The sequence below is a fragment of the Gallus gallus genome, chromosome 5, assembly GCF_016699485.2.
Source record: "Gallus gallus isolate bGalGal1 chromosome 5, bGalGal1.mat.broiler.GRCg7b, whole genome shotgun sequence".
NCBI lineage: Eukaryota > Metazoa > Chordata > Aves > Galliformes > Phasianidae > Gallus > Gallus gallus.
In genome coordinates, this window is record NC_052536.1 from 27,552,328 (window position 1) to 27,577,003 (window position 24,676).

Sequence of the window (24,676 nt, forward strand, 5' to 3'; positions counted from 1 at the left end):
GGGAGGGATTAGGGTGTAAAACACCAAATGCCCTCTTGTGAGGCTCTTCTGCAATACTGTGCATGAAACAACTGCGGATGACCCAGACCAGAGGGAAAGCAAATGGGAGGTGTTTCCCAGAAACTCAGAGCCTCTCTCTCACAGGGCGAAGGATCTGTGCTTCAGCTGAGACTCAGCACTTGCAGAGAGCTGACAAACGCCCATCAAGAAAGTTTAGAGCAAGCTGAGGTGACATCTGACAGGTTAAATATTGCTAATGAGCATCAGGTGTTTGCAGGGGAAAACGCTCCTCATCTCAGATATGGTAATTACTGTAAAGATCTATTTAGCATTTAGATTGCTGAGGGGAAAAGGAGCTTGGAGCAGCTGATTCCCTTGGAAAGTGCTCCAGTGCTAAGTGGGGCTCCTTGAGCACTGCTTTCATCTGCAGAGACAGAAAGCAGACGTGATGCTTCAGCTCAGGATAACGAGAAGGTCTTTGACATCATTTGGTTGTCCTTGTCAACAGCATTATTGCCTGCAGCCTCTAGCTAAAAAACACGCAAAGCAAACCTCACACGACAGCATTTAAGAGAGTTAGAACCCCAAAAGATGGGCCTCACTGCTGCAAAACCTTGAGAGGAGCCATGGGAGAACCATCTCAAGCATCCGCATCATACCCTCACCCGAGGAATAGAGCCCTTTGCTGTGCTTGCAGACTCAGCCACATCACAGTGCACATTCTGCCCAGTGTGTATCTATGGCTGCAGCACTCTGTGGGTGCAGAGGGGCCCTTGGGGTTGGCAACCCTACGGCGTTTGGTTCACACTTGCAAATCCAAGTGTCCCTGGGCAGCTCCCTGCCCAGCACAGCCCTGCCGTGGGCAGCGGTGAGCAGCGCTGCTCTATCAGTTTCCATGGAAATGGCAGCCAGAGCAGCTGGTTTCCACCAAAATCGTATTAAAACACAATTTTGTCCCAAGTGGATTATTTTGTTATCTTTTCTCTCGTTCTTCCTTTTGTACTATGCAGTACACAGATGAGGTTGGACTTATTTTAATGACTTGGATTTGCTAAGCAGAATTTCTGTTGAGATGTCAAGCAGAAGCCGCTGTTTCCATGTGGCTGGGATGCCCCTGACTCAGACAACACTCACCCAGTGCCACTTGTGCCATTTCCAGCACCCCCTAGCTCTGCCCTGCTTTCCAACACTGTTCAGTTACCAGTGGGATCTAAGCAGAAGGGGCAGCACCCCCAAGCACGCAAAGGCAGAGATCTCCACAGTTCTCCAAGACTCCTTTGCTACTGCCTAAAATGCTCAAAAGTCACAAGAAAGGAGCGAGGCCCCTTGCAGGGGGGGGGAGATACACAAACTCTTTCATTGGGAGCCTCCAAATTGGCACCGTTGGCTGTTTTTGTCCTTTTGTTTCAGGTGTGGGCAGGTTTTGCCAGCCCACTCACAGTCACAGCACCTGAGCCCAGCTGCACAGTGCCAGCAAGCGGTGCTGCTCCCTCCCCTAGAACTGCAGGCAGCAGAAAGGCCTGTAGGAAGTTCGTAAGGAGCAGGAAAGCTGACAGCACGGAGAGAGTAAGGAAGGGGGTAAGGGAAGAATTAACATCCCCCATGCAAAGGGCTGGGGCACGGCCGGGAACATAAATCTGGTGAGGGACAGGGACCGGGCATGAGGAGGGGGGCTCTTCTTCACGGGAAGCCAGGGGAGCAAGAACAGACTGACGCACACTTGTCTCAAAGTGGGTTTTATTCCAGGCATTAGACAGATTCTGGAACATGCTTTCTTCAAGAAAAGGGAAAACAAATCTGGGTTCCACATAAATTACATCTGGCAAAGTGCAACTTACAACTGAGTGGGGGAAAATAAACCTTCTGAATTAATTTCTGTACAACAGCAGCTTCAGCTCCTCTTAAATAAACCACTGGTTGGTAGCACATGAAGTCACGCTGAGTGATCTGAAACAGTACCAGCTTTCTTATTATCAATGCAAACCTCTGTCTTCACAATCTTGGGTCCATTTAAAAGAAACAGAAAAACAAGGGCAAGCAGCTGTTGATCTGAGTGTCTAAGATACAAACCACCAGGCTGAACCTGAGGGCTCTGTTGGTTTTCTTTCCAAAACCCTACTGCAGTCATTCCAAACTGCTGGACTTTGAGGGAAAAGCACAGTGACATTCCTCCTCTTTCCCTTCCCTTCTAGGGAAGTGGAAAGCATGCCAGCAACGAGTTTGGATGGTCTTTGTTTATCATGAGGAAAAGTTTACTTGGTCAGCTTTAGAAGCAGCCTTTTGCAATGCATCCGTACCTCAGCGATTGCTAAAGCCAGTTGACTTGGAGAAGGTGACATAGAAGAGAGCCCTGCAGGAAGGCCTCTTGGGCTGTGCCTTCGCTGGCAGCAGAGTACAGCAGTGGAGGGGTGACCTTCGGATAACGTCCAAAACCTGGTAGATTTGAGGCTCTGGGAGCCCCAGAGTCCGGGGACAATTTGAGTTACTGGTATCTAGCATTTGCCCAGCCCTTCCCCTTTCTTCCCCAGGCTAGAACACTGGAATAAAAGCATCCAGTCTTCTCCTGCCCAGCCCACAGCCCCACGTGGATGCCAACTCACTCAGCCAGTCGCTGAGTAGTGGTGGGAGGTGCAAACCAACATAGCCAGCCCAAGAACTGCTGCCCTGGGAGCTATCAGGAACCTGGATCGACACTGGAGCCAAGCACAAAGCCAGGGTAGCAGCCAGCATGCCTTTGTCTCAATCTAACCAGAGCCCTTTGAACCAGGGCTGGCGCAGAGCTTGCAGGCTGTACATAAGCAGAGTTCCTGCAGTCTGCAGCAGTAGAATTGCTTGCCGAGGAGCTTATGAAGAAGGAACTGCAAGAAAGCTGCACACATATACTGGGACAAAGAAGGGAGGAAGCAGTACCTGGTGGATAAGTGAACATACTGTTAAGTTGCAACCCATAAGCTACTGGACGGTGAGAGAGGGGAAGGTCAAATAGTTCACCGAGGATACATTTTGATGAAAATAACTAGTCATTTAGCACTTTGTTGTACACAGAGCTTACATACGATACCTGATCAATGGCTTTTCATCTGTCTTTGCATCAACTTTTTTCAAGCCGGCTGTCTGAGAACTTGACCATTCGTGTCTCCTACTGCCTAATGGTCTTTTCTGGAAGCAGCATAGATCTTGTTTAAAAATGCAGTTGTTAGTAGGATAGCTTCTCTTCCCCTGATGGGTCTGTCTGCCTTTCCTCTTTCCTTTCCTAAGCTATTTTCTTTCCTTGTTTGTTCTTTCCTGCTTCCTAAAGTTGTGGCCTCAGTGGTTTGGGCCCAAAAGCATCTCTACAGGGAAAGAGAAGTCTCTGTAGCCAGTACCACTTCTCCCACACACAAGTGCAGCTGCAGCATGCCTCAAGCTCGGGGCCACAGGGAACCGTCTCCTGAGCATTCCCCATGCAGGCAGGTCATTCGGCCAGCTAACTGGTGTGGAGATGGTAAGCTGATGTCAAAATGGAGGTGGAAGTGGAAAAAATGCTCCTGGCACCCAACTGACTGCATTTTTTAAATAAAAGAACTCAGAAGAGAAAAAAAAAATTCCTGCAGTTCTCACAGAAGCACTTCTGAGCACATGCAAACATATGTGTGAAGAACAGTATCTGTTCTTTTGTCATCTGGGGTAATACCGAACTACAAGAAAGAATTAGAAAGGGATACAACCATGATCAAATACAGCCATTGTTCAGAATGCAAATGATCCTCTTCTTCTTCTTCTAAACTCAACTAGAAAGGAAACAGACAAACAAACGTATTCTGAAGATTGCCCCTGTATGGCCCTTGGAGGATGGGGGGAAGCGGGGCGTGTTGGCTTACAAAACAGAGCTCCAAAGCAATGTTGTGGAGATTTATTTATTTGTATCCCTTTCTTTGCATTGATAGGCATCCCAGCTGAGAGGTAACTGGGAACCGGGCTGGGATGTGAGCTAGAGACACCACTGCCATCAGTATCTCCAGCATACAGCAGACACCTCACAGGGCAGATCTATAGTGTGGCAGTATTTGTGCAGGGGCAGTTTCAGCTTCACCAACCAACCCCCACAGGGCACCCCCTGGGAGGAAGGCCAGGCCTTGCAAGTGGATCAGCTCTGCGTCTTTACAGCTCCTCTTTCAGAGAGAGGGGAAAAAGCAATCGGACAAAGGGGCTGGATGGCTTGTCACACCAGGCTGTCCCCACAAGGACTACACATCGCCTTCAGTGCAAGGTACTGTGGGCAGTAAAAGCAGTCAGCGAACAGCCCTGGCTTGCCTTGTATCCCAGAGCATCAGTACACACTGAACGTCAAGGGGCAGCTCCCCAGGAGCATGGTGCCCCATACCCAGGTCCTGCTGGGCTCAGGGAGGCAGGGTTGGCCTGTCACCCATAGAAAACTGGAAGCGGGAATTTAGCAGGGAATAGTCCCCTCCAGAACCCCTGGTTATGCTGCTAAAACAAGCTGGCCCTTTTCCAGCTGGCCGGTCAGCCTTGTGCTCCATTTTCCAAGCTCAGCCCATCTGACTGAAGGGCAGCTGCTGATGGTAGAGGAAGGTGGGGGGGCAGGCCTCCCACAGAGATGTTACAAACCTCCCTCAGGGTCTGCTAGTTCCTTCCCTGCACCTCCGCTCATCACAATGGCTCCTCTTCTGGCCAGTCCTCGCTGCAGCACACAGGCACGAACCATGCATGATGTTAAAGTGAAATGCCAGGGAAGACAAAAAGCTACCCATGTTTGTACAAGCATTGTTCAAGCTGTCAGACTGAGGGTCATGGACTCTGGACGCAGAGAAAGGACTGGAAAGGGGGAGAGCTGCAAGGCAGTTCTGGTCACTGAGTACTAGAGGCTAGGTGCTCTCCCCTCTCTGGGTGCTGCTGTGTATGGACATCAGCTGCAAAATGGACATTCAGCTGTTATAACAACAGATGGCTGATTTCAACAACTCTCCTCATTCCCCTCTCACCCACAGCTTCTTCTCTGAAAGCTCAAAAACACCAAGTGCTCAGCTGAAATGGTGGCTTGCTGATGGGCACAATGAAAACATTTAGAGTCAGACAAACAAAACCATTCCTCTTTGTTCCCAAAGTCTCATGCACAAAGAAACAAGGAGATCTCTGTGCTACCATCATGTTGCTTGCAGCAGCTCCCACTGTTGGCCGGGTACATCTGCTTGGCAAGGGTTGGTCACCACTTTCCCAGTTTGGTTTTCCAGGCAGAGACCGCTGACAAAGTGCTGAATGAAACTGCCTTTCATCTTCCACTTCTGTGAGGAGAGAAGTACACTGTTACTTCCACTTCATTAGGTAACTGTGCCTTCATGCTCGAAGAGAAAATCTCAAATACACCTCAACACGTGGGGAAACGGGACAATCTGGGTATTGGTAGCATCCCCAAGGCACTGTTTTCTTGTATTAATAATATCTCAAGTTTGAGTTCATCTGATTTATAGGACCAGATGTTCAGAAGCAACTAGAAAGCAGAAAAACAAAATAATCAACTCATGGCATTTCCAAAAGCATATTATATTCATAGATTTCCTCACTGTTCTGTGCCCTGCACCTGTAGGCAATGAGATCACTTTGAAAACCTGAAACCCTTCTATGGTTTCTTTCCAATGCACAGAAAGCAAACCATCCACAGAAAGCAAAGATCACACTTCTTGCTGTTTGACTAGATTGTATCTCTTCTCTCATCACATCCAAGATTTTAATCAGAAATGCACTGAAAACTCATTATACCTCCTGCGTCCTCATCAGCTCATTCTTCATAATCTTATCTGCCCTACAAACATGTCTGTTTGTAAGTGCCCATCCAACAGCTGCTCAGCACATATCACTTTGCTTTCTGCAGTGCTGTCCTCTGGGCCTGCTGCTACCAGAGCATTTCCACACGGCTCCCCACGCAACCCTTTCCTGAAGACCTACTTTGTTTGTGCTGCTTTCCAGGAAACAAAACGTATCTCCTAACCTTGCACTGCAAATTCTGCTGGGAAAAGGCAGTACCCTCCATCTCTGCTGGAAGAACCTGCTGACATTTTAATTCCTGGGTAAGCAAAGAAACAAGCAGCTTAGATTGCCATGTACTGTGTGTTTTAAGACAGCCAGGCACATTCACATATTGCTGGCAGCTTTCCTGCAGATCTGCTTACTGGTCCACTTTCTTGGAGAGCAGGGCAGTTGCAAATCCTGGAGTAACATCACTTTTGTATCTCATATTCCTTCTTCAAGATTAAATAATAGGTGGAAGATCAGTTTGCCATGGCTGCTAGCCCTGAATGATGGGACACTACTAAAGGAGAACTGTTTATACAGCAGGAAGAAGCTGATTTTAACAGGCACACAGAGAAAGGTAGTGGTGATGCAGAGGAAGACCCAGAACAGTCTGTGCTCACAGAGGAGCCCCCAATACCCTCACCAGCTGCTGCATCCCAGTGTCTATACAGATTCCAGAGCCACCTGGCTCTCATCTGGCAGAAGTTTCCCTGCAAGGAGCTGAGGAAGAGTTAATACCATGAAGCAAGATGCCACCTAGCAGGTGTTATCGCTGTGCAATGCCCCCCTGCTCATCACCATTTCCTAGGGTCACAGACACCTCTGTAAAGAGCCTTTTTGCACTCCTCCAACTCCCTGCTTCAAAGCGTATCTACTGTGCTGAGGGAAACTCTTCCTTGCCTCCATCCTTGTCCCTGCCTCTGTAGTTGTACAAGGGATGCTTTTTTCTTCTTTCTCCCAGCTGCTCAGGAGAAACCTGGCAGCAGTGGGAGACTCTCACACGTTATTCCTCCAGATCAGAGACCTGCTGCTGTGTGGTCTCTCCATGCTGAGCGGACACCCTCCGTGCTGCCTGCAGGAAGAGTCTACAGCAACAGACACAGCAAGACACCAGCAAATACCCAACAGAGCCCAAGTTCTGCTGCTAATGAACTATACCAAATCAATCAGCTTCCAGTGAGCCGCACAGTTCCAGTCACTTTAGGTCCCTCTGTTTCAGCAGAGGGTGGCAAGGATAGGGAAAAGGGGACAAACACTGAGAAGGTGGCAGAATTAAACACGAGCCTCATCCAGGCTCTGGCAGGTGCCATGCATGAAGCTATTATAAAGCACGCTGGCAGTCAAAGCTAAAATAGGGCTCCTTCATTTCCCATAGGTGACATTTTCAGAATGATGGACTCTGCCCATCCTGCTCAGAAACTGTTCTGCTGCTCTCCATGACAAACCCAATAAGCTCCCCTGATTTCAACTGAGCCTTTCACAAGACCTCGCTGCATGGCTGCCATAAAATTGCCAGCAACAGCCCAGGAGCTGACCCCACAGGGACATATTCCATCTCACACCCTTAAGGAAGATGGGCGGTAGGAATGGGTGGAAACAGGAGATTATATGTTTGCCTCTCACCTTCAGTCCCCTCAGAGCTGGGCACCAAAGTCTAAATTAGTCAGCTAGTGATATACTTAAGGAGAGGCCCAAAATGCAAACGCCTTCAGGGAGGGCTCAGTTTTCTCCAAAGACCACAAACAGAGCCTGGACAGCTGGCTTATAAATTGCAGTGATGGTCTCCATCTTCAGGGAAAACAGAAAAAAAGTATAAACAACAGTTAATTCCTGTGTACACAGCCAAACTTTACTGGGACTCTTCTCCTCTCTTATCCACAGATGGCTTTGACTGGCCTGTACTTGGAACTAGGGAAGCTCTTGGAAGAGCTGGGAAAAGTTCTGGCTTGAAAACCTTTCTCAGTCTCCCTTCCATGCGCACATGGAGCTAATAGAGTTTACTGGTTACAGCAGGCTTGGAGTGGAGATGGAAAAAAAGAGATAATACTGTGATTGAAATATTGCCCCTCTCTCCGCTCTCCTCACTCCTTGTAAAGTTCCTGTAGGCTGCTGGATAGAAGTACTTGGTGTGCAGTCGCTAAGAGAAAAGCCAGAAACAGCAAGTTCTCATCCACCAGTTGGTGAAATACAGCCCCATATATAGAGATAAAATTGTTTACAGTAGTGTAACTTCTCAGGATAACCAAAAGGGTTTTTAACCCACAGCAAGCCAATCAGTCCAAGGTTTATTTCAAATTCCTGACAACAGCCACGTAACCCTGAAAACGTAACGGAGTTGGCCAAGCTCAGGAAGCACAGCTGGGAAGAGCAGATGTTGCTGATTAGGACTGAGATGCCTCAGATGGAGACATAGGGAGAACTGATAACTGAACGTATTTGCAGAGCCATGGGCGACCCGAAGCTGGTGCCGAAGACGACAAACTGATTTTTAAACATGGGAGCAGAGAGAGTGTGATAGAAAAGCTCACGGCAGCATCCAGCAGGTACTATCTCCAACTCTGAGCTCTTAAATTTGCATAACTCAGAGAAAATCTTGTTTCCTGAAAATTGTTTTCAAGCTACGGCATATTGCAAGGAGCGTTTTATCTGCTTATTATCATGAAGTTGCTGAGTAAGTCGCCTCCGGAACAGACGGGTCTTCACTCCTCTTCTCTGAAAGTCTGCATGAAGCTGCATTTGTTTGCACCCAGGTAACAGGAGACGCTGAGAAGCAAGGTGGGAAAAATTTCCCAATCATGCTGAAAGGCACACAGCACCGCATATACTGGGTGTCTCACCAGAAAACCAAATGTCCTTATTTTCAGGCAGGGGTCACATTACTTCAGCACATTTTCATGAAAGATGGCTGTTTAATAAGATTTCTCAGAATGTTTCTTGTTCTGTTGGGAAATACCGTGCCAATGTTTCTCATTTTTATTCTGTTGTTTTTGTGTCTGACTCTCACTTTGCCTTCTATTTGCTCTCACTGTAATACAAATTAAAATACCCCTCCCACCGTCAGTCAGAGCCAAAACAAAAGCTAAAGGCAATAATTTACTGTGCATTCAAGTAAAAAATGCTGTTCTCCAAATAACATTATGGATGACATCCATCTGCTTTGAAATCTAGTTCTGATTATGCACAACAGCTCTTGGCTGGTCTTGCTAGCAGTGCTGGCTGTTGCTGTTGAATGATCAACGGGATCGCGGCGCCAAATAGGTTTTGTTGCTGGTTCCTTTCAGCCCAAGGAAGGAGCCTAACAGAATCAAAAATCATCTACATTTGGAGCATCGTCTATAGCATCGTTCTGCCTGCAAGGCTCTAGAGTTATTTTGAGGTAATACTCCATGGATACAGTTCATAATACTTTAAAGCCTCTGCTAGAGTATTATATACGTCAGATGGACATGAGATTGTTGTTAGTACTCAAGAAAAAACAACAAAATTCTCTTCCCTGTGGACAGGCTTAATGTACAACAGCTGTGTAGCACGGGCACAGATTCAGTACATTTGAAAGCAGAAAGCAGCATTTTAGGAGCTCTATGGTGCTGTTGTAAAGATCTAAGCAACCTGCTATGGCGACACCAACAAGCAAAGCCATCACTTGTCTTACCTTTTGTCATGGATCTTGGCTTTTGAGTGACTCAGCCATAAACATGACATCTAAATCCAGGAAAGCCCGAATGCCTTCCACCAAAGACCTCTGATGACAGTGATACCAGAGATGATCAAATCTGAGTTTCATCATGCTGCCATCTCCTCCTAGGATAACACATGTGCTCATTCTCTTCCACTCAGGGCTCTCGCTTGCCACTTCCACTTCTCTGAGCTCAACTCCCTTCCTTGATCCCCAGTCAGCCCCTCCGATTTTCTGAGAAGCTTGCTTGAACTGAGGAATGGCTACACCTACGTGCGGTTTGAAAAGACTGCTGGGCCCCCAACACTGACACCTCACACCCATGGGGAGACTGCCATGCTGTAAGCTGGGTGAATTTGTTTCCCCCAGCTTTGCTGCTTCATTTAGCCCTTTGAAGTTTCCGTAGCAGTTGATGTCACCCTGAAATTGAACTTTGTAAATACTGCGAGCTGGGTTTGAGTGACATGCTAGGCAGGGTTCTGCAAGCTGCCAGCTCAGGAAGAACAAACTACCTCTCTGTCTTGTCTCTTGCTCGCCAGAACCCTGCCCTGCTAACCCAGATGACCCCTTTAAGAGCCATTAGTTTCACCTCCCGCTCTAGATGGGAATTGGCAGAGGAAGTCAGTTCCCCAAATGAGCAGAAAGCATTGCATTATATGCATGTGCTCCTCCTGGAAGTGAGGCAAAGAAGAGAGAATGGGTCAGCTTGCGAAGATGACTGACTTAAACTAATTAAAATCCAATATCAGTATTAACTATTATTACTGTCATGTTTATGGAAGGAAAATACCATAGCAACGTTCCCCAAGAACGTGACAAACTTGAGCACTGTGTGTGGATCTGGCTTTCTAAGTAGAAATCTGAAATGGGATTTTCTGACTTCCAAGCAACCCCAACGTTTCAGAGCATGGTTAACCCTAATTAGATTAAAAATTCACACGCTGTTCCTTCCACTTCATCCCCACCTCACCCATTCAGCCACAGCAGGATTTGGAATGGCAGCTGCGAATCAAATCGGTCTCTAATTGTTTGAAATGCTTAAACAAAATCCTTGCTTACAGTCAGTTGGCTAAATCATCTGCTAGGCCAAGTCCTTGATTTAAGTGCAGTTTGTTCACATAAGGTAATGGAAAACAACAGATCACATCCTTAAGTGTGCATGCATGTCTTTATAATGAGCCTGTATATAATCACCACATCAAGGCTCAGTAAATCCTACACTCCAGCAGCAGAATGAACCTGCATGTGTTAATATGGATTAATCTCTCTTCTGGCTAATAGGGCCTGTACTCCACACCCCTCCAGGGGGCCCTTGTCCTTCCATGACACAGGAGGTGGAGAAAGAGTTGATTTTGGCAGCTGCTAGAGTCCTCTTTGCTGCCAGGGAGGAAAATGCTGCAAGGCACCTAAGAGGAAGCTAAGTGACCTAATTACATAGCAAGAGGGTGAATGGTTGTCGACAAGAAAAAAGGAAAAAGGAGCAGGCAAGCACAGCCCACCTAGGATATCCTTGCAAGGCTAATCCAAATTAAGAATCTTCCCATTATATGCATGGTGACAACTCTTCAAGACCTTCCTGTATTAACCGGACCTTCAGGGGAAAGTCTACACAGGCATTCTACACACGGGCAAGACTGGATTTCAGTGCCTTCTTTCAAGGGGAACTAAAATCAGAGATAAATACAGCATTAAAACATACTGACAAAAGAGACGCTGCTGAAGACCAGTAGCACGCTGAGCTGTCTTTTATCTTTGGGCTACCAAAACAATAGATGTGTGGGAAAACACAGAGCTAGAATAGCCCTACATGATGGAGAATTTGTTCTCTCAGTATAGAGGGAAGCATAAAACTAGGGATGAAGCAAGCCCTGTCCATTCACTCTCTGCCAGTGCTGTGTTGTCACATGTTGTATTTTGACCAGTCCTGATAAAAAAGGCATATCATATACCTGTGATATATGTGATATGCCCACCTCAGACACACTCTCTTACCTTGTATTGCAAGACAAAATGTATTAGATGTCCTGACAGATCAGAGATGCATTTTGAGAACATTCCAAAGCCAGCACTGCTGCTGTGTATTTTTCCAGAACATACATTGTTTTATGCCAATTGGTATTTCTCAAATGAATTGCACAAGCTCAGTTTTAAATGTCTGTTCACACATCCCAAGAAAACACAAAGAACACAATTCTCTCACTTCTAAATGGATAACGCCCTCATTAATATGCTTCAACTTTTGATTATCCCTGAAGTAGCTGAGCAGTTGGACCAGATGAGCTTTGAAAGGCATTTCCAGCTGAACTACTCTATTCTATTAAGCAAACAAACAAATGATAGCACACACTGCTATTACAATACTCTTCAGGTCTCTCAAAGTATTTGCTGCTTATCTACCCCACCCTGATGCTGTGCTTCATCCACACATTGGCCTGCCTGAATGTGCATGTATCCATGGAGTGAAGTGGTGAGGTGTCACCACCCACACATTGGTGTTGTCTGCACTCTCTTTGGTCACAGGTAACGTCATACATCCACGCTTATGAAGCACACCAGAGAGGGAGATGCAGAGACAGCAGGGACTCTGACACACTTTGGTAGTACTGGGTTTGCACCTGCAGGATGCACTGCTGTAGGAACACTGGTATGTGACAATGAAGGGATTAACAAAGGTCACAATTACCTGTCTGCCATCTTTTTGATTGCAGGCTTCCAGTGTGATTTGAGAGCCAGTAGAAAAGGAGGTAATGGAAAGACACTTGTCCTGCTGTCTAATTAGAGGGTCACTGAATACCCATTCCTTTGGCACAAGAAAAAGAAAAAGAAAGGTTCCATTACGATCACATGAGAGAGAAGTTTTTTGTGGGCTTTTTTTCTTTTTTTTCCTCCTTTTAGATAGTACAAGAATCCAAATATTTTCTTCTAAAATATTACTAAAGGCTCCCTGGGAAGACTATGGTTGAAGTCCTCACCTGATCAGAAGTTTATGCTCTGGCTTGACACACCATGACTATTTCAAAACCTACAGCTGGCTTTTCTGACCTTCTAAGCTGCTTGATTAACCTTGGATCCCTCATGACTCCGTGCTCTGCAGCTTTACAGAGTCAGGCCTATATAGCATGGAGGCCACCAGCCTCCTAATTTACATGACGTGCAACTGCTTCTGTGTATTTTACATAACAAACGTTCTATAATGGGTAACTGAGATCTATACATTATCAGATGAAGCAAAATGCATGCAAACATATCCATGGGCTAACAAATATCACCAGCATGCATAAAGCTTAGACTTCATTTTTCCCTTCCCTCACTTGAAGAATGCTTGACCCGATCAAATATTCTTATTATATGTTCTCCAAAGAAGAAACACAAATGCAGTACATTTTGGGGATTTTAAACAGTAATGACATGGAACAATGAGTAAGATTAAATGGCATGTTCAATGCTGGCTGCAAACTGGTTTCCAACAGTTAACAGATGTGAATATGTATTTTCTGGCATAAAATATCCCGCTGTGACACTTATCTTTCTCAAGCTGCTTCTCTGCTGCTTAGACTACCAAAAGAAGAGACTGACAATAAATCCTCAGCTGATACAAACCAGCACAGCTCTACTGTTAGAGGAGCTGCACCAAATTACTGCAGCTGAGGTCTTGTCTATTTAAATTCTGCTTGGGCATCACACTGAAACACATCTGCAAAACGGCACAGTTCAAACCATCTGCAGCTACAGCCGAGGTGGTGGACTAAGGAACGTTTATGACCCTGGGGAAATCTCTTAGCCCACATGCCTGGGTACCAGCCAAGTACACCCCAGGACTGGTTCTCATAGGAAAGTCATAGCCCCAAGGGCTGGAGATGAAACAGTGGAAATATATAAAGGGGGCAGAGGAAGGAGGAAAGCACCAAACTGAAGCCCATCTTACCTGAGTGACGGGTGGATTGTTCACTGTCCCTTTACAGTTTCCAATGCCAGCCAACGTATTCCCTGTGGTATCCTGTGCCCAAGACTCCAGACAGTTTCCTCCTTGTCTAATTATCCCCGGAATCAAGTCTTTTTCAGGAACCCTTGAAGTAGAACAACAGTTGTAAGGCACTTAATAAAGAAGTACAAAGCACTTACATACTTACAAAAGCATAACTGGTCCCTGTCTGAAACACAGCCCCCTCTAACCACAAAGGAGAACAGAGATCTTTTCCAAGCATAAGTCTCTTCTTTTTTTCCTTGCCTGCTGCTGCCACAGCCCAGTTTCTTGTTGTGAACCACCTCCCAGCTCCTTCAGGGAATTTTAGAAACTGAGATCTGACTCACTTCAGCTCAGGGTAGACTTTCTCCAGATACCACTGGAAGGATTTACAGTTCAGTTTGCGGCGCTGCTCCACTCGGTCTGCAATACTGGAAACACAGACACACACAGTGAACAGGAGGGAGGGGGACAATCAAGAGCAGCCAAGAAGTCTGAGGGGGACTGTATAGTTTTCCCCCCTTGTTCATTCTCCCACCTCATTGTTACTGGGTTCAGAGCACTAGCAGTGACCTGAGGTGAAGAGGAATAGACAGGAAGGAGGGGAACGTTGAAAAGAAAGAAACAAATGCCTTTGGAGAGCAATTCTTGCACTTCCTTTGGTTCAGAAAGATGTCAGGGTCCAGGTTCTACAATGTTAAAATAACACAGTGTGCATAAAGGTACTGTAAGACCAAGAAAGTATTTCAGCCTCTGGGTGCCTCTGTAAAAGTGTCTCATAAAACTTACACAACCATCAGCTGAAAAGGCCTAGAAAGCATTTACCCTATGGCATACACAAATGGTCCATCTCTGTGGCTGCCAGAAGTAAGGGGACATGGCAGCAGCTGTAGTCTCAGGTTAGACTGCAATCCTAAAAACCATAATGATTTCTTCTTAGGTAGTTTTGAGAAAGAAGGTAAGAGGAAATTAACTCAGCACCCTGCAACTGCCTGCTGTAGCAGCCCTCCCACCTCTGCTCTCCTTGGCTTTGGATGGCTGAAGGTGCTTTCTTGAGCAGTGCCACTGAGCAGTGACACTAAGGACTCTCCTCTTCAAGCTGTGCTACTACAGCTGTGTCTTGGAAAGGACCTTCAAATGTACCCATGTTCCCTGACATCCTCAGCACACAGAGGCCATTTGTGATCCACATCTCAGGAGAATTTATGTGGATCTTACAGCTGCATCAAAACTGTGGGGAAAGAAGGTCAATTTTTGGACCTTTTGATGGTGTCAGAGACATCTGCATTTTAAATCTAGATAAATAATGCAGGTTCACAGGGCTCTTACTACAGGTCAAGAGAACACCCCAGATCAAAAACCAACAGCTCTGTTTCAGCTCTTATCTGGCCATTGCTGTCTGTAAAGCTGGTAAGAAATATGTGCACACAAAAACTGCAAGTTTAGGCCCTAAGACACAATAGTGATATATCCAAATCCAATACGCAATACTTCAGTTTCTTTTATGAGTAGGAGCATTGCTTACTATTTGGTCCCACTCTGGCTGCTGCAGTCAATTCAAAGACAAAAAAATTAGGCAGGTAAAGCTATTGTTGTGGCAATAGCAGGATGTACAATGAAAAGTCAGTGTGGGCCAGACCAAATCTGCTTGTCACCACATAAGTAGTGGATGCATCATTATCCAGTGCATGTAGTTACACATCTGAGGTGCTATCACGTTTGCCAAGTCCTTAAGCTGATACAACAGTCACTTGTTCACAACAGATACATATGCCTTCCAGGATGTTTTTAACATTCACTTGGAAATCATAGGCATTTGGTACAGCTCTCCTCTCATCCCAAGTTTTGGTCCCCAATGATTTTTGGGTCATAACTCTAAAAAGCCCATCATAGTGTGCCTTATGTGGCCTGCAGATAGCTTTATCTAGGATGCTGCAAGAAACACAGCTCTTTACAGAAGTGGGCTCAGAAGGTGCTGGAGACCAGTCACAACCAGATTATGTTTCAAGGTGTCTCACTACTGGCCATGCTCTGTCCAGCCTTACAAAATGAGCAAACCATCTCCATCCACTCATCAGCAAAGAGGGGAGCACACCGGATAGCAACCTGCTCTGTGTGCCAGCTAGCTCTGCTTGGCCCTGGATTCTGCATGTACATCAAGCTCTAGTAACTGTATAGCTCACATTTCCAGAGCACACGCGTGCTGTATTAGAAAATATTCTTATCCCCTTAAAAAGCCTGGCATTTTAATTTCATTACAGCTCACTTTGGCCTTCCCCTAACAAATGATTTATGCAGGGCTACTGGGGGAAAAACGAAGTGAATTAGAAGCAAACCTGTTAGTCAGACACTTGAGCTGTAACACTGCTGGCAAGCCAGCAATTCAGAGCATCTCTGTTTCTCTACCACATTCAGAGCCAGAGAAGATCCAATAACTACTTCTTGCTAGCAAGTGGCTTACTAGAGTCCTCCTAGTGAGGTTTGAGAGCAGCTTACCTTCCATATGACTTGCCAATGGCTGATGGCCGGGCTTCATAGTAATACTGCTTGTACTCATCCATCCACACCTCTGCTGTGCGCTTAGTGTTCCTACATGGGAACAAGAGGATGCTTTGCTGAGTGCTGCATTATTAACTCTACAAAGCCTTATGGGGATGCTACTGTTCAGAGTATAAAAATAAATTTAAAAAAACAAACAAACAAACAACAAAACAGAGTTTACCATGATTTCTTTCACATATGTTCCCACCGCAGAAGTAACTGGTCTGACTGTCACCACCACCCTGCTCTCTTTCTCCAGACTAGAATGTTACCATGGAATAACTCAGCTTGGAAATCACCTCTGGTTATGACCTGAACCAACCCTCCTGCAGAAAGCAGGACTAACTTGAGGCTAGGTCACACTGCTCAAAACCTTGCCTGAATGAGTTCTGAAATTTCCAAGGATGGAGATTCCATCACCTCTCTGGGGCTCTGCACCAGTACTTCACTGGTCTCACCATTTTTCACTTCCCCTCTGTCCTGCAGTAGAAGTTGTCCACGGGGCTTATCTCAGCACACACACAGCTCAGTAGGATCTCTGGACTCGGAAGCAGCTCAGAGGCATCTAAGGACTGCTGATACCTAGGCATGTGTCATTGGGAGGTATCCAGGAATGGCCAGGGTCTCTCCCTGGGGCACTGCTCCCCTCCTCCACTGCAGAGTGAGGAAAAGGTGAGCTGGCCATTACCACCTACTTGATGTAAGTTAGTGCATTGCCTTCAGGGAAGTCATAGGGATGGCGCTTCCTGAACACATGTCCCACTCGACTGCAGGGAACAATCTCCAAGCTGCCACCACACATCCACACTCGGAAGGAGAGCTCTGGAAGAGACCCAAGAGTCATGCAGTTGAAGTCAGATCATCAGCATTTCCAAAAAGAGTAACCTCAGCAGTGTGCCTGAAATCTTTGCCTCTCTGCTCTAGATGCATTTACTACAAAGTAAAACCAGAAAAAGAGATGCGACGGTAAGAGAGGAGAAATCTCTCTGCGCTTTGTTAAAATAGAGGCAACTCCAGTCCTGGCCTTCTCCAATACCATTCCACTGTTTCGTTCCCTGAGCATTTCATTGAGTCACCTTTCCATCTGACCAGATCCTAGCAGCTGTATTCAGGCTTTCAGAACAGCATTCAGAAACAGATCAAGATCACCCCCACACCCACCTGGCTCTGAACTTCTGCAACTCACCCACCCTGCAAATGGATGGGAGAAAAATAAATGAAGAATTTACTATACAAAGCAAATGGCATGAGGAAGAGAAGGAGTTTAGGAGACAAAGGAGAAAGAAGAGAACAAGAAGGCATAGGAAGCAAGTCCTCTCCCCCATGAAAATTAGCTGTGTAATTGGTTGGGACTTCAGATCAAGACTCTGCCAAAATCGCAGCTTCAGATTGCATAGACTGATCACTTCAAAAGATTTACTCACTTGGGGTCTCCCTGCCTGAATTATGGAGCTCTGATGTTTAGAAATTAAAAAAGAAACAGTGCATCCAGATCTAATGGCTGTTTCAAAGCATGCACACACACTAACATCATCCCACCCTTCATCTTTCTCCATAGCTTTCCTCTACAGCTCCTGGGAAAGGTTGTTTAAACAGCACAGTGGTTTTCTTGTCTGGCTGTTTTTTTGGTGGTAGGATGGTTGTGGGATTTTTGGGGGGAAGAGGAGGAGATGGCGTATTTAATCCAACTTCTAAGTAGTTAAACTGTAGCTTGTGTCATTTCTTACTAGCTGCAGTTTCTCCTTCAATCTTTCCTACAGCTATGAAAAGAAGAAGGAGTCAAAACCAAAACAAAACAACGAAAAAAGAGCAACAACATAAGACATAAGTTTCTATCTGGTGTTGTGTCCAGATGGCATTTGCTCTCCTCAAATGAGGTTCTGATTCATTCTGGTCTATAACAGAAACAAAATTCTCAAGCTAGCTTGTTGTACTTAAAGCAACGCCCATTTCCCAAGAAGAATCCTCATATGACATTCATATCTTAGGCACACAGACAGACTTTGCATGACCAGGTTTGCAAATGGCAATTCTTTAACAAAGAGGAGGAAGGATGCAGATTTTTGGCACAAAATAGCAAATGGAGATCAAGCATAACATATTAAGGACTTTCATCCATTTTTTGATGAAAAACACGTGAGAATTTTTTGCTATGTATTTTCCAGCACCCAACCTTGCCCATATATGTTTTAAATGACTTTATTGCTGCAGCTTTTCCCCATAATACTTGAGAAAAGGTTCTTACCAACCCACATCCAGCTGGAAGAATACTTCGGCAGCCGATAATCACTACCTGACCAGTCCTATGTACCTGCTCCTCCAGCTCTGCGCCCTTTAAAACCTCCTCTTACGTTGTTTCCTTGCAGGAAAAAGGTTTCCAAGGAAAAGTGTAATGAAAATGGCCTTTGTGGCCATTCTCACCCACCCAGATTAGTCAGAGCTACTCGCTCAGCTCACTCAACAAAAGGTGACCTTTTCCAAACAATTGCTTTCCACTCAAAATTGTAACGTGTAGTAAAAAGTGTTTCAGAACATAACCAACATTTTTCCCTCAGTACAAAGGCTAGACTTCAATTAAGTATGGAAAACACCTCTTTCAGAGTGGAAATTGAACACCCTAAACACCTTTTCAAGGAAAATGAACTTCATGTTGTGAAATTGTTGGTTTCTGCTCATCTGCTACGTAAGAGAAACAAGCTGAATGTAGAGCCACTGATGGAATCACTGCCTCATATTATGCTGAAGAGATGAAGAAATGTTAGCTTTGGGGAAAAGATAAAGTAAAATATTTTCCCATTGCCATCATCACACTGTCATTGTAGCAATGCATCTCAGGGACGGACCCCATTATACAGAGCATTGTGCACTTAGCCTCGCTTCTGTAAAAGAAGAGTTCAGGTGCAGGATAAGAGACAAGTGATGAGGGGCAACCAACTGAATGGAAACTGCACAAGGCACAGCTGGCAAGCCCTGCATGCTCAGCCCAATCCCACACAGCCTGGCCCAGCCATTGCCAGGCTTTATGAGGGCGGTTTGAAGGAGGAGAATGAAGCAGTTCTGCAGAGGTTTTCATCACCTCTATGTGCAAGAAAAGTTGTGGGTGTGCAGATAATTTACTGCCACTTACTGCAGAGAGCTCTGTTTTAGCATCAGCTACGGACATACATACAAAAAAACAGTGCTAGGCTCCCTGATGGGCAGCAGCAGACGATGAAAAGCCTGAAGTATTCTTTCACTGTCTCTGGGGTTTTCAGCTTTTACACAGCTGAAGCTCAGAGGCTGGCTCTGCAGCTGGAGCTGCAGGGAGATGAGTTTGGCCATATAGAGGAGTCCAAGGGACACAGGAAAGAGGATTCCCAAGCCTAGCTAAATGCTTCCTGTCACTTCCACCTACAGTTCTTGGTTGACATGATTAGAACTGCTGAGATCTAATTCATCCTACTCCTAATGAGATCCCAGGGCTGAGCACCTTTGAATATCACGAGTATCATGAACCTGAATCAGCAAAGTGAGAACACAAGCACTTGCAGTTAGATGTTTTATTTAAGAAAGTGGTACCTTGATATAGTTAGCACCAAACATCTTAGTTACGGGTTTCAGAGAGCATTTCAGAAAAAGGCAGCTGCCCTACCTGTGTTCAGAAAGATAACTTTCTTCTTCCTATTTCTTTCCTCCTAACTGGCCCTTCAGGTGCTAGAAAATGCCATACAAATTCTTCTCCAACAGGATTTATTTACAAATATGCAGTATTTATGGAAGCTGTGGAAACAATATCTGTTTTGTCAGCATTAGCAAGAGCAAAGTCTATTTGGCTGAAGGACAGAGTTAGGCTTTTGACACTTCAGTTCCACATACATCAGTCATAAACACACACCCCAAATGCTCAAGGTCTCTGTGAACCTCTTTTCTGACATAGTCTGTTTAACTGACATAAAATTCTGACCCACGTGGTGATAGCCTGACCATGTCTGTGACCTCCTGTTGACATGCAGATCTTGAAAGAAGAGCTCTGCTAAGTCATGAATACTTGGAAATGGTTCTGCATTGATGTGTCATTCCCCAGACACTGTAAGCTTACCAAAATTTTCTCCTCCCCAGATGTCCATCTGAGTATCATATTTTCCCAGGTGGTTAAACCAGGATTTGTTAATCACAAAGATGCCTCCTGCTATGACAGGGGTTCTGGAAAAGAAAACACAAGCCCATATTAAATAAGCTCACATGCTCGTGTGCATGCAGCACCACCATCACCAACATCTTCATCTTAGAGAGGGGACAATTTGTGCAGGCCTGACAAACCATCTCTCTCATTCAAAACAGGAAAACAGAAGTCTGCTGATCACGTTCCTGCTTTGCTGCGATGCCCCTCACTAGATCCTTCCCTGTCCTTTTATAGACTGTACTGCAAGCACTACATGCATAACCCTTTGTCTTTTGCATTTATACAAATATACAGTGCGTAGGAATAACAGGTATTGTCTGATGGCTGTGTTCACCAACTAGGCATGGTGTGAGTGGCTTTGCTGTATGTACTGCTGGCTACTTTAGCACAAACCAGAGACTCACAAATTATATAAGGGAATAAAATGGCACACACTGTGACTTTTTATACCGGGATTTTTCACGTTCTACATCCCTCAGAACCACACACGCAAGGCTGGCAATAACTGCTGCAGCCAACACAATTTGTTTTTGTGTGGACACACTTATTTAGGAGAGAAGGTTAATTCCATGCTCAAATTACTAGGTGAGATTAAGCTCCTAGCTTTGCTTTACATTTCCTGAGGTGATTAGCTACTTCTTTCCTTAATTCCTCACCTAGAAGGCAGAGGTAATTAAAAACCTCCAAACGATTTCTGGAGGCATTCAGAGTGTTGAGGGAAACCATAAAAACAAGTACAGAACAGGAAGGGGTGGCTTGTTGGGATAGCACAGCTACAAGCCAATGAAGCTATACAGTTGCTATTCATATAATATTCAAGGAGCAATACTCAGAGAATTAGGGTATCGCTGCATTACAAGATTTCTTTAGAAATAACATGAAAAGTTTGCCTTTATCAAGTAAAAACAGTGATATCTTGTCCCCAGCAAGACAACCCTTTGCACACCTTGCCATAATGGCAAAGGCTCAGTAAAGGCATTTGGAGGACCGCACGCAGTCCATCAGAGATAACTACCTTATAGACTGAGTTGGGTCCGTTCTGGACATCTTCTGCTCTATAGGAATCTGCTCCCACTTAAAGTGAAGGCTCCAGTCAAATCCTGAGAAGAAAAGAAACATGCCAGATAGGTTTTGCTCTTGGCTTTCTACTAGCTTCAGCCCCCACCTTTACATCACAGGCGACACCTACTTTCCTTCCTCAACACCCCTTGCAGTCTAGCCAAAATGGGAAGAGATTCTCTTAATGTAGCCAAGAAGTTGCCAATTTTGTCTTGGCATCTTCATCTCTCAGCAGTACAGGTCTCTGCTCAATTCCACTCCACATCCTCAGGAGAGCACTGTCAGAGTGACACATACTAATTAGGGTCGTTGCATTTTGGCCAATCTGTTTTACACTTTCTTGTCTGTCAGAGTCATTCAGCTTTAATCTTAGCGGGATTAAACAGTACTTAGTGGGACGTAATGTATTCTGGGAACAAAGGCTTGCAGGTCTTTTTAACCATTTTAGCATCCAAGCCTACTGTCTATTTATAATTGGCCTGTGGTGGAGAGCTGAGCACATCACAGACACTAGCACTATACCCTGTTGAGGTTTAGCCATAGAGTGAGTAGCCTTCGGTGAGCAAGCAGTGAGGCAATGAAACACAGCTACCTACATTTCCTCTAGCCGCAACAGGAGAACGGCAACTCACACTACAGGCAACCACAGGAACAGCCATAAGAGGGTTCAGCTGCTAGGAGACTGGTGGTTTTCAGGAGAGGTCTGGCAGATAGAAGCAAGCAACTGAAGTGGCTCTCAGACTCCAACGTACATACAGTGTAGGGACTGTTTGCAAACCAGACTTACATAAGGTAGGAGCTGTGTCTCTGGACTCTTAAGCTGAAAGCAATCCTTGCCTGGGAAGGCTAGCAGAGAAGTAGGCAGGATGTGCCCGAGGCAGTGAGTATGTGCTACCTGAATCACTACCAGGAGGTGAATTGATCTCATGTCCAAAAGCATACACATGGAAGTTCAGATGCCCTCTGAATCCTCATCCGTGGTAGCATGCATGCATATGTAGCTTCCAAGGGAATGCAAAGGTTCATATTCACACACCGTCCAAAAACATGAAGTTCACATGATGTTGCAGAACCAGAACGCTGCCACAGTACTTTAACATCATATGGAGCAGACTAATGGCAATGTTGTGCACACATGCAGAATTTAATCTCTCCTCATTATTTTAGTGGGTCTTTCCCAAGGAGCAAACTACATCACGCAGGAATAGCCCAAGATGCCACGTGGACCACAAGGAATATAAGAAGAGAGAAGAGTTTGTAGAAGTGGCTTTCACCTATTTTATTTGCTATCACCCTTCTTCCTTTACTGGAAACTGTAAAGAGTGATCTCCCTGGCTTATGAACATGTGAAAGCACAGGAGGGTGTTTCACATCTGGCTGCTTGGCCTGAATGCCACAGCCCCAAAATCCTGCTGTTCACTTGCTGACAGGAGGTGAAGAGGCCAGAGGATACACTGATATGCTTTACCAGTTAGCTAAGCTCCGAAACTGCAAAATACCATGATGCTGATGCAAGCTCAAGAACAAAACCGTATTTGGGCTTTATTTCAACTCTGCAAAATATCCGACTTAGCAATTTGCAGGAAAAGGAGGACAGAAAATCCATCAGGAAAGAGCATCACTATTTTATTTTTTTTAAAGCTGAAGTGGACATCAATTATTTTTAAGCGCAATCTCTCAGGCCTAACTACCACAAGCCGTTCATTATACCCACCTCCCCTCAGATCTGCTGATGCTGCCAGGTAGGCAAAGTTATCCAGGCTGATAACATCAATGATTGGACTCACCACTCGGGTATAATCCTGAAAGAAAAGGAGGGGGAAAAAAAGCAGTCAGGTTTTTCTCAAGGGCCTGGATAAGCTGCCAGAGATCATAAAAAACAAAGCTGCACATGTAACATGCAAGATTTTATTTGGCTTTTCCAGTATAGTTTTAACAGCTGAGCAGTGATTGATGTACGCTACGTCCAAATGGAGAAGGTTGGGTATTAGCCAAGCGTACACCATGGATAAAGGGAGTGAGGCGAGGGACCCACATACCCAGAAGTGCTGCCAAGAAACAGCTCTATTTCCTGCCCAAGACACAGGACGTGAATCATTGTCCCAAAGGTTTTGTGCTTGTTTTTGATATCTACTGATTTCTGCTCAGCCATCCTTGAATTAACTCACTGTGATCAGACCAGAAACAATCTCAAACTGAAAAAAATATAATATCTTAACATTAAGGAATTAGGATACTTCACTGGCTGTAAGGGTGGTTTCACTTTGCAATCTTTTTAATAAACAGAACTTGAGACTGTAATACGTTTCCACTACAGCACTGAAGAAAGTCTTTCGAAAGCTGAAATCTAAGATGAAACAGAGAGCTGGTAACGCCAAAACCAGCATCTTGCTATTTACCTGACAGCCTCCAGAGCCTTCCTACCAAACCTCCATTTTGTGCCTTACAGTAGCTCTTCCTGCTTGGCCAGCAGTGCACAACCAGCAAAAGCCTGTTGTTCATGCATATTCCCCTTCACACATTGACAATTGCACAAAGAGTGTATCAGTAAGGCCTGAGCCCTGCCCTTGAATCTACCCTGGCAGCACATTGCTTCAGCCACTGCTCCAACCATCCAGCACTAGGATTGGGATGGGGAAGACTGAAAGCTGAACCAGTACTCAGATCAGCAATGTAAGAAGTCTGCAATAGGCCTTGCTGCTTAGGGACCCCATGTTGTATGTTGACTTACAAGGCAGAAGTAAATATTTATGGGCTCCTGAGATAGAGGATTTATTGAGCAGGACTAAAAAGTGGAAGCTTTTAAGTCATCATTCCTTAAGTTTCACCTTCTTCCAGTTTAAGCCAGACATGGATAGGAGTCAGCATAAAAGACTCAAACTCCTTTTTCTGGAGCCCATTACTCCATAGAATCCTCTATTTCAAAGGAGGGGAGCAATCCCAGCCCCTTGCAAGCAGAGCTAAGTCTCCTTGTGAGCAGGGCTAATGCTTCTCCCCTTCCCCCTCCCACTTCTCTTTCAGCAGAGCCATGTTTTCCCCTCCAGCCCTACAATGCAATCAGGATAACAGTCCAGACTCACACCAATCCTTTCTGAACTGAACCAGCAAAGGTACATCCCTGCATCCACAGGCAGCTCTTCTGTGCTGGGAAGCTGCCTACATGCAGGTGGTTTGTGTTGGCAGCTCAGCAGGAGCATTAATGGAAGGAAAGTTTTGGCAGTGACAAGGCGGAGGGGAAGGTCCAGCAACAAGGGAGATAACAGCCATGGAAAAGCTGCCCAGGGTGTGCTGAGGCCGCTATCCTACGTATGGGCAGAAAAGAAGCACAACACCTGCAGGACAGCTGAGGTACAAGTTGCTGGTTCAATTATTCACCACTGCATCTCATCACTCAGCACCTGCTGCCCCACTGTGTTGGCAGGAGAATGCACGAAGCCCATCAGGGATCTGCTGCCCACCTAGCTCAGGCTGTACTTTCATCTGC

At 45.5% G+C, this 24,676-nt stretch overlaps 1 protein-coding gene across 2 annotated transcripts in view; it reads right to left on the reverse strand.

The window, feature by feature from the left end:
* Positions 1 to 1,720: 1,720 nt before the first annotated feature.
* GALNT16 (polypeptide N-acetylgalactosaminyltransferase 16) overlaps positions 1,721 to 24,676 on the reverse strand; it is a 60,441-nt gene continuing 37,485 nt past the window's right edge. The window contains exons 7-15 of one of the 2 annotated variants that reach the window (XM_001231964.7): positions 22,907 to 22,994; positions 21,149 to 21,233; positions 20,050 to 20,153; positions 16,667 to 16,793; positions 15,927 to 16,019; positions 13,778 to 13,861; positions 13,392 to 13,533; positions 12,150 to 12,266; positions 1,721 to 5,282 (exon numbers count right to left, since the gene is read on the reverse strand). In XM_001231964.7, coding sequence (XP_001231965.3) covers positions 5,145 to 5,282; positions 12,150 to 12,266; positions 13,392 to 13,533; positions 13,778 to 13,861; positions 15,927 to 16,019; positions 16,667 to 16,793; positions 20,050 to 20,153; positions 21,149 to 21,233; positions 22,907 to 22,994 — 978 coding nt within the window. In that variant the 3' untranslated portion in view covers positions 1,721 to 5,144. The remainder of the gene's footprint in view (positions 5,283 to 12,149; positions 12,267 to 13,391; positions 13,534 to 13,777; positions 13,862 to 15,926; positions 16,020 to 16,666; positions 16,794 to 20,049; positions 20,154 to 21,148; positions 21,234 to 22,906; positions 22,995 to 24,676) is intronic. The other variant, XM_015287595.4, reaches the window with a different exon arrangement.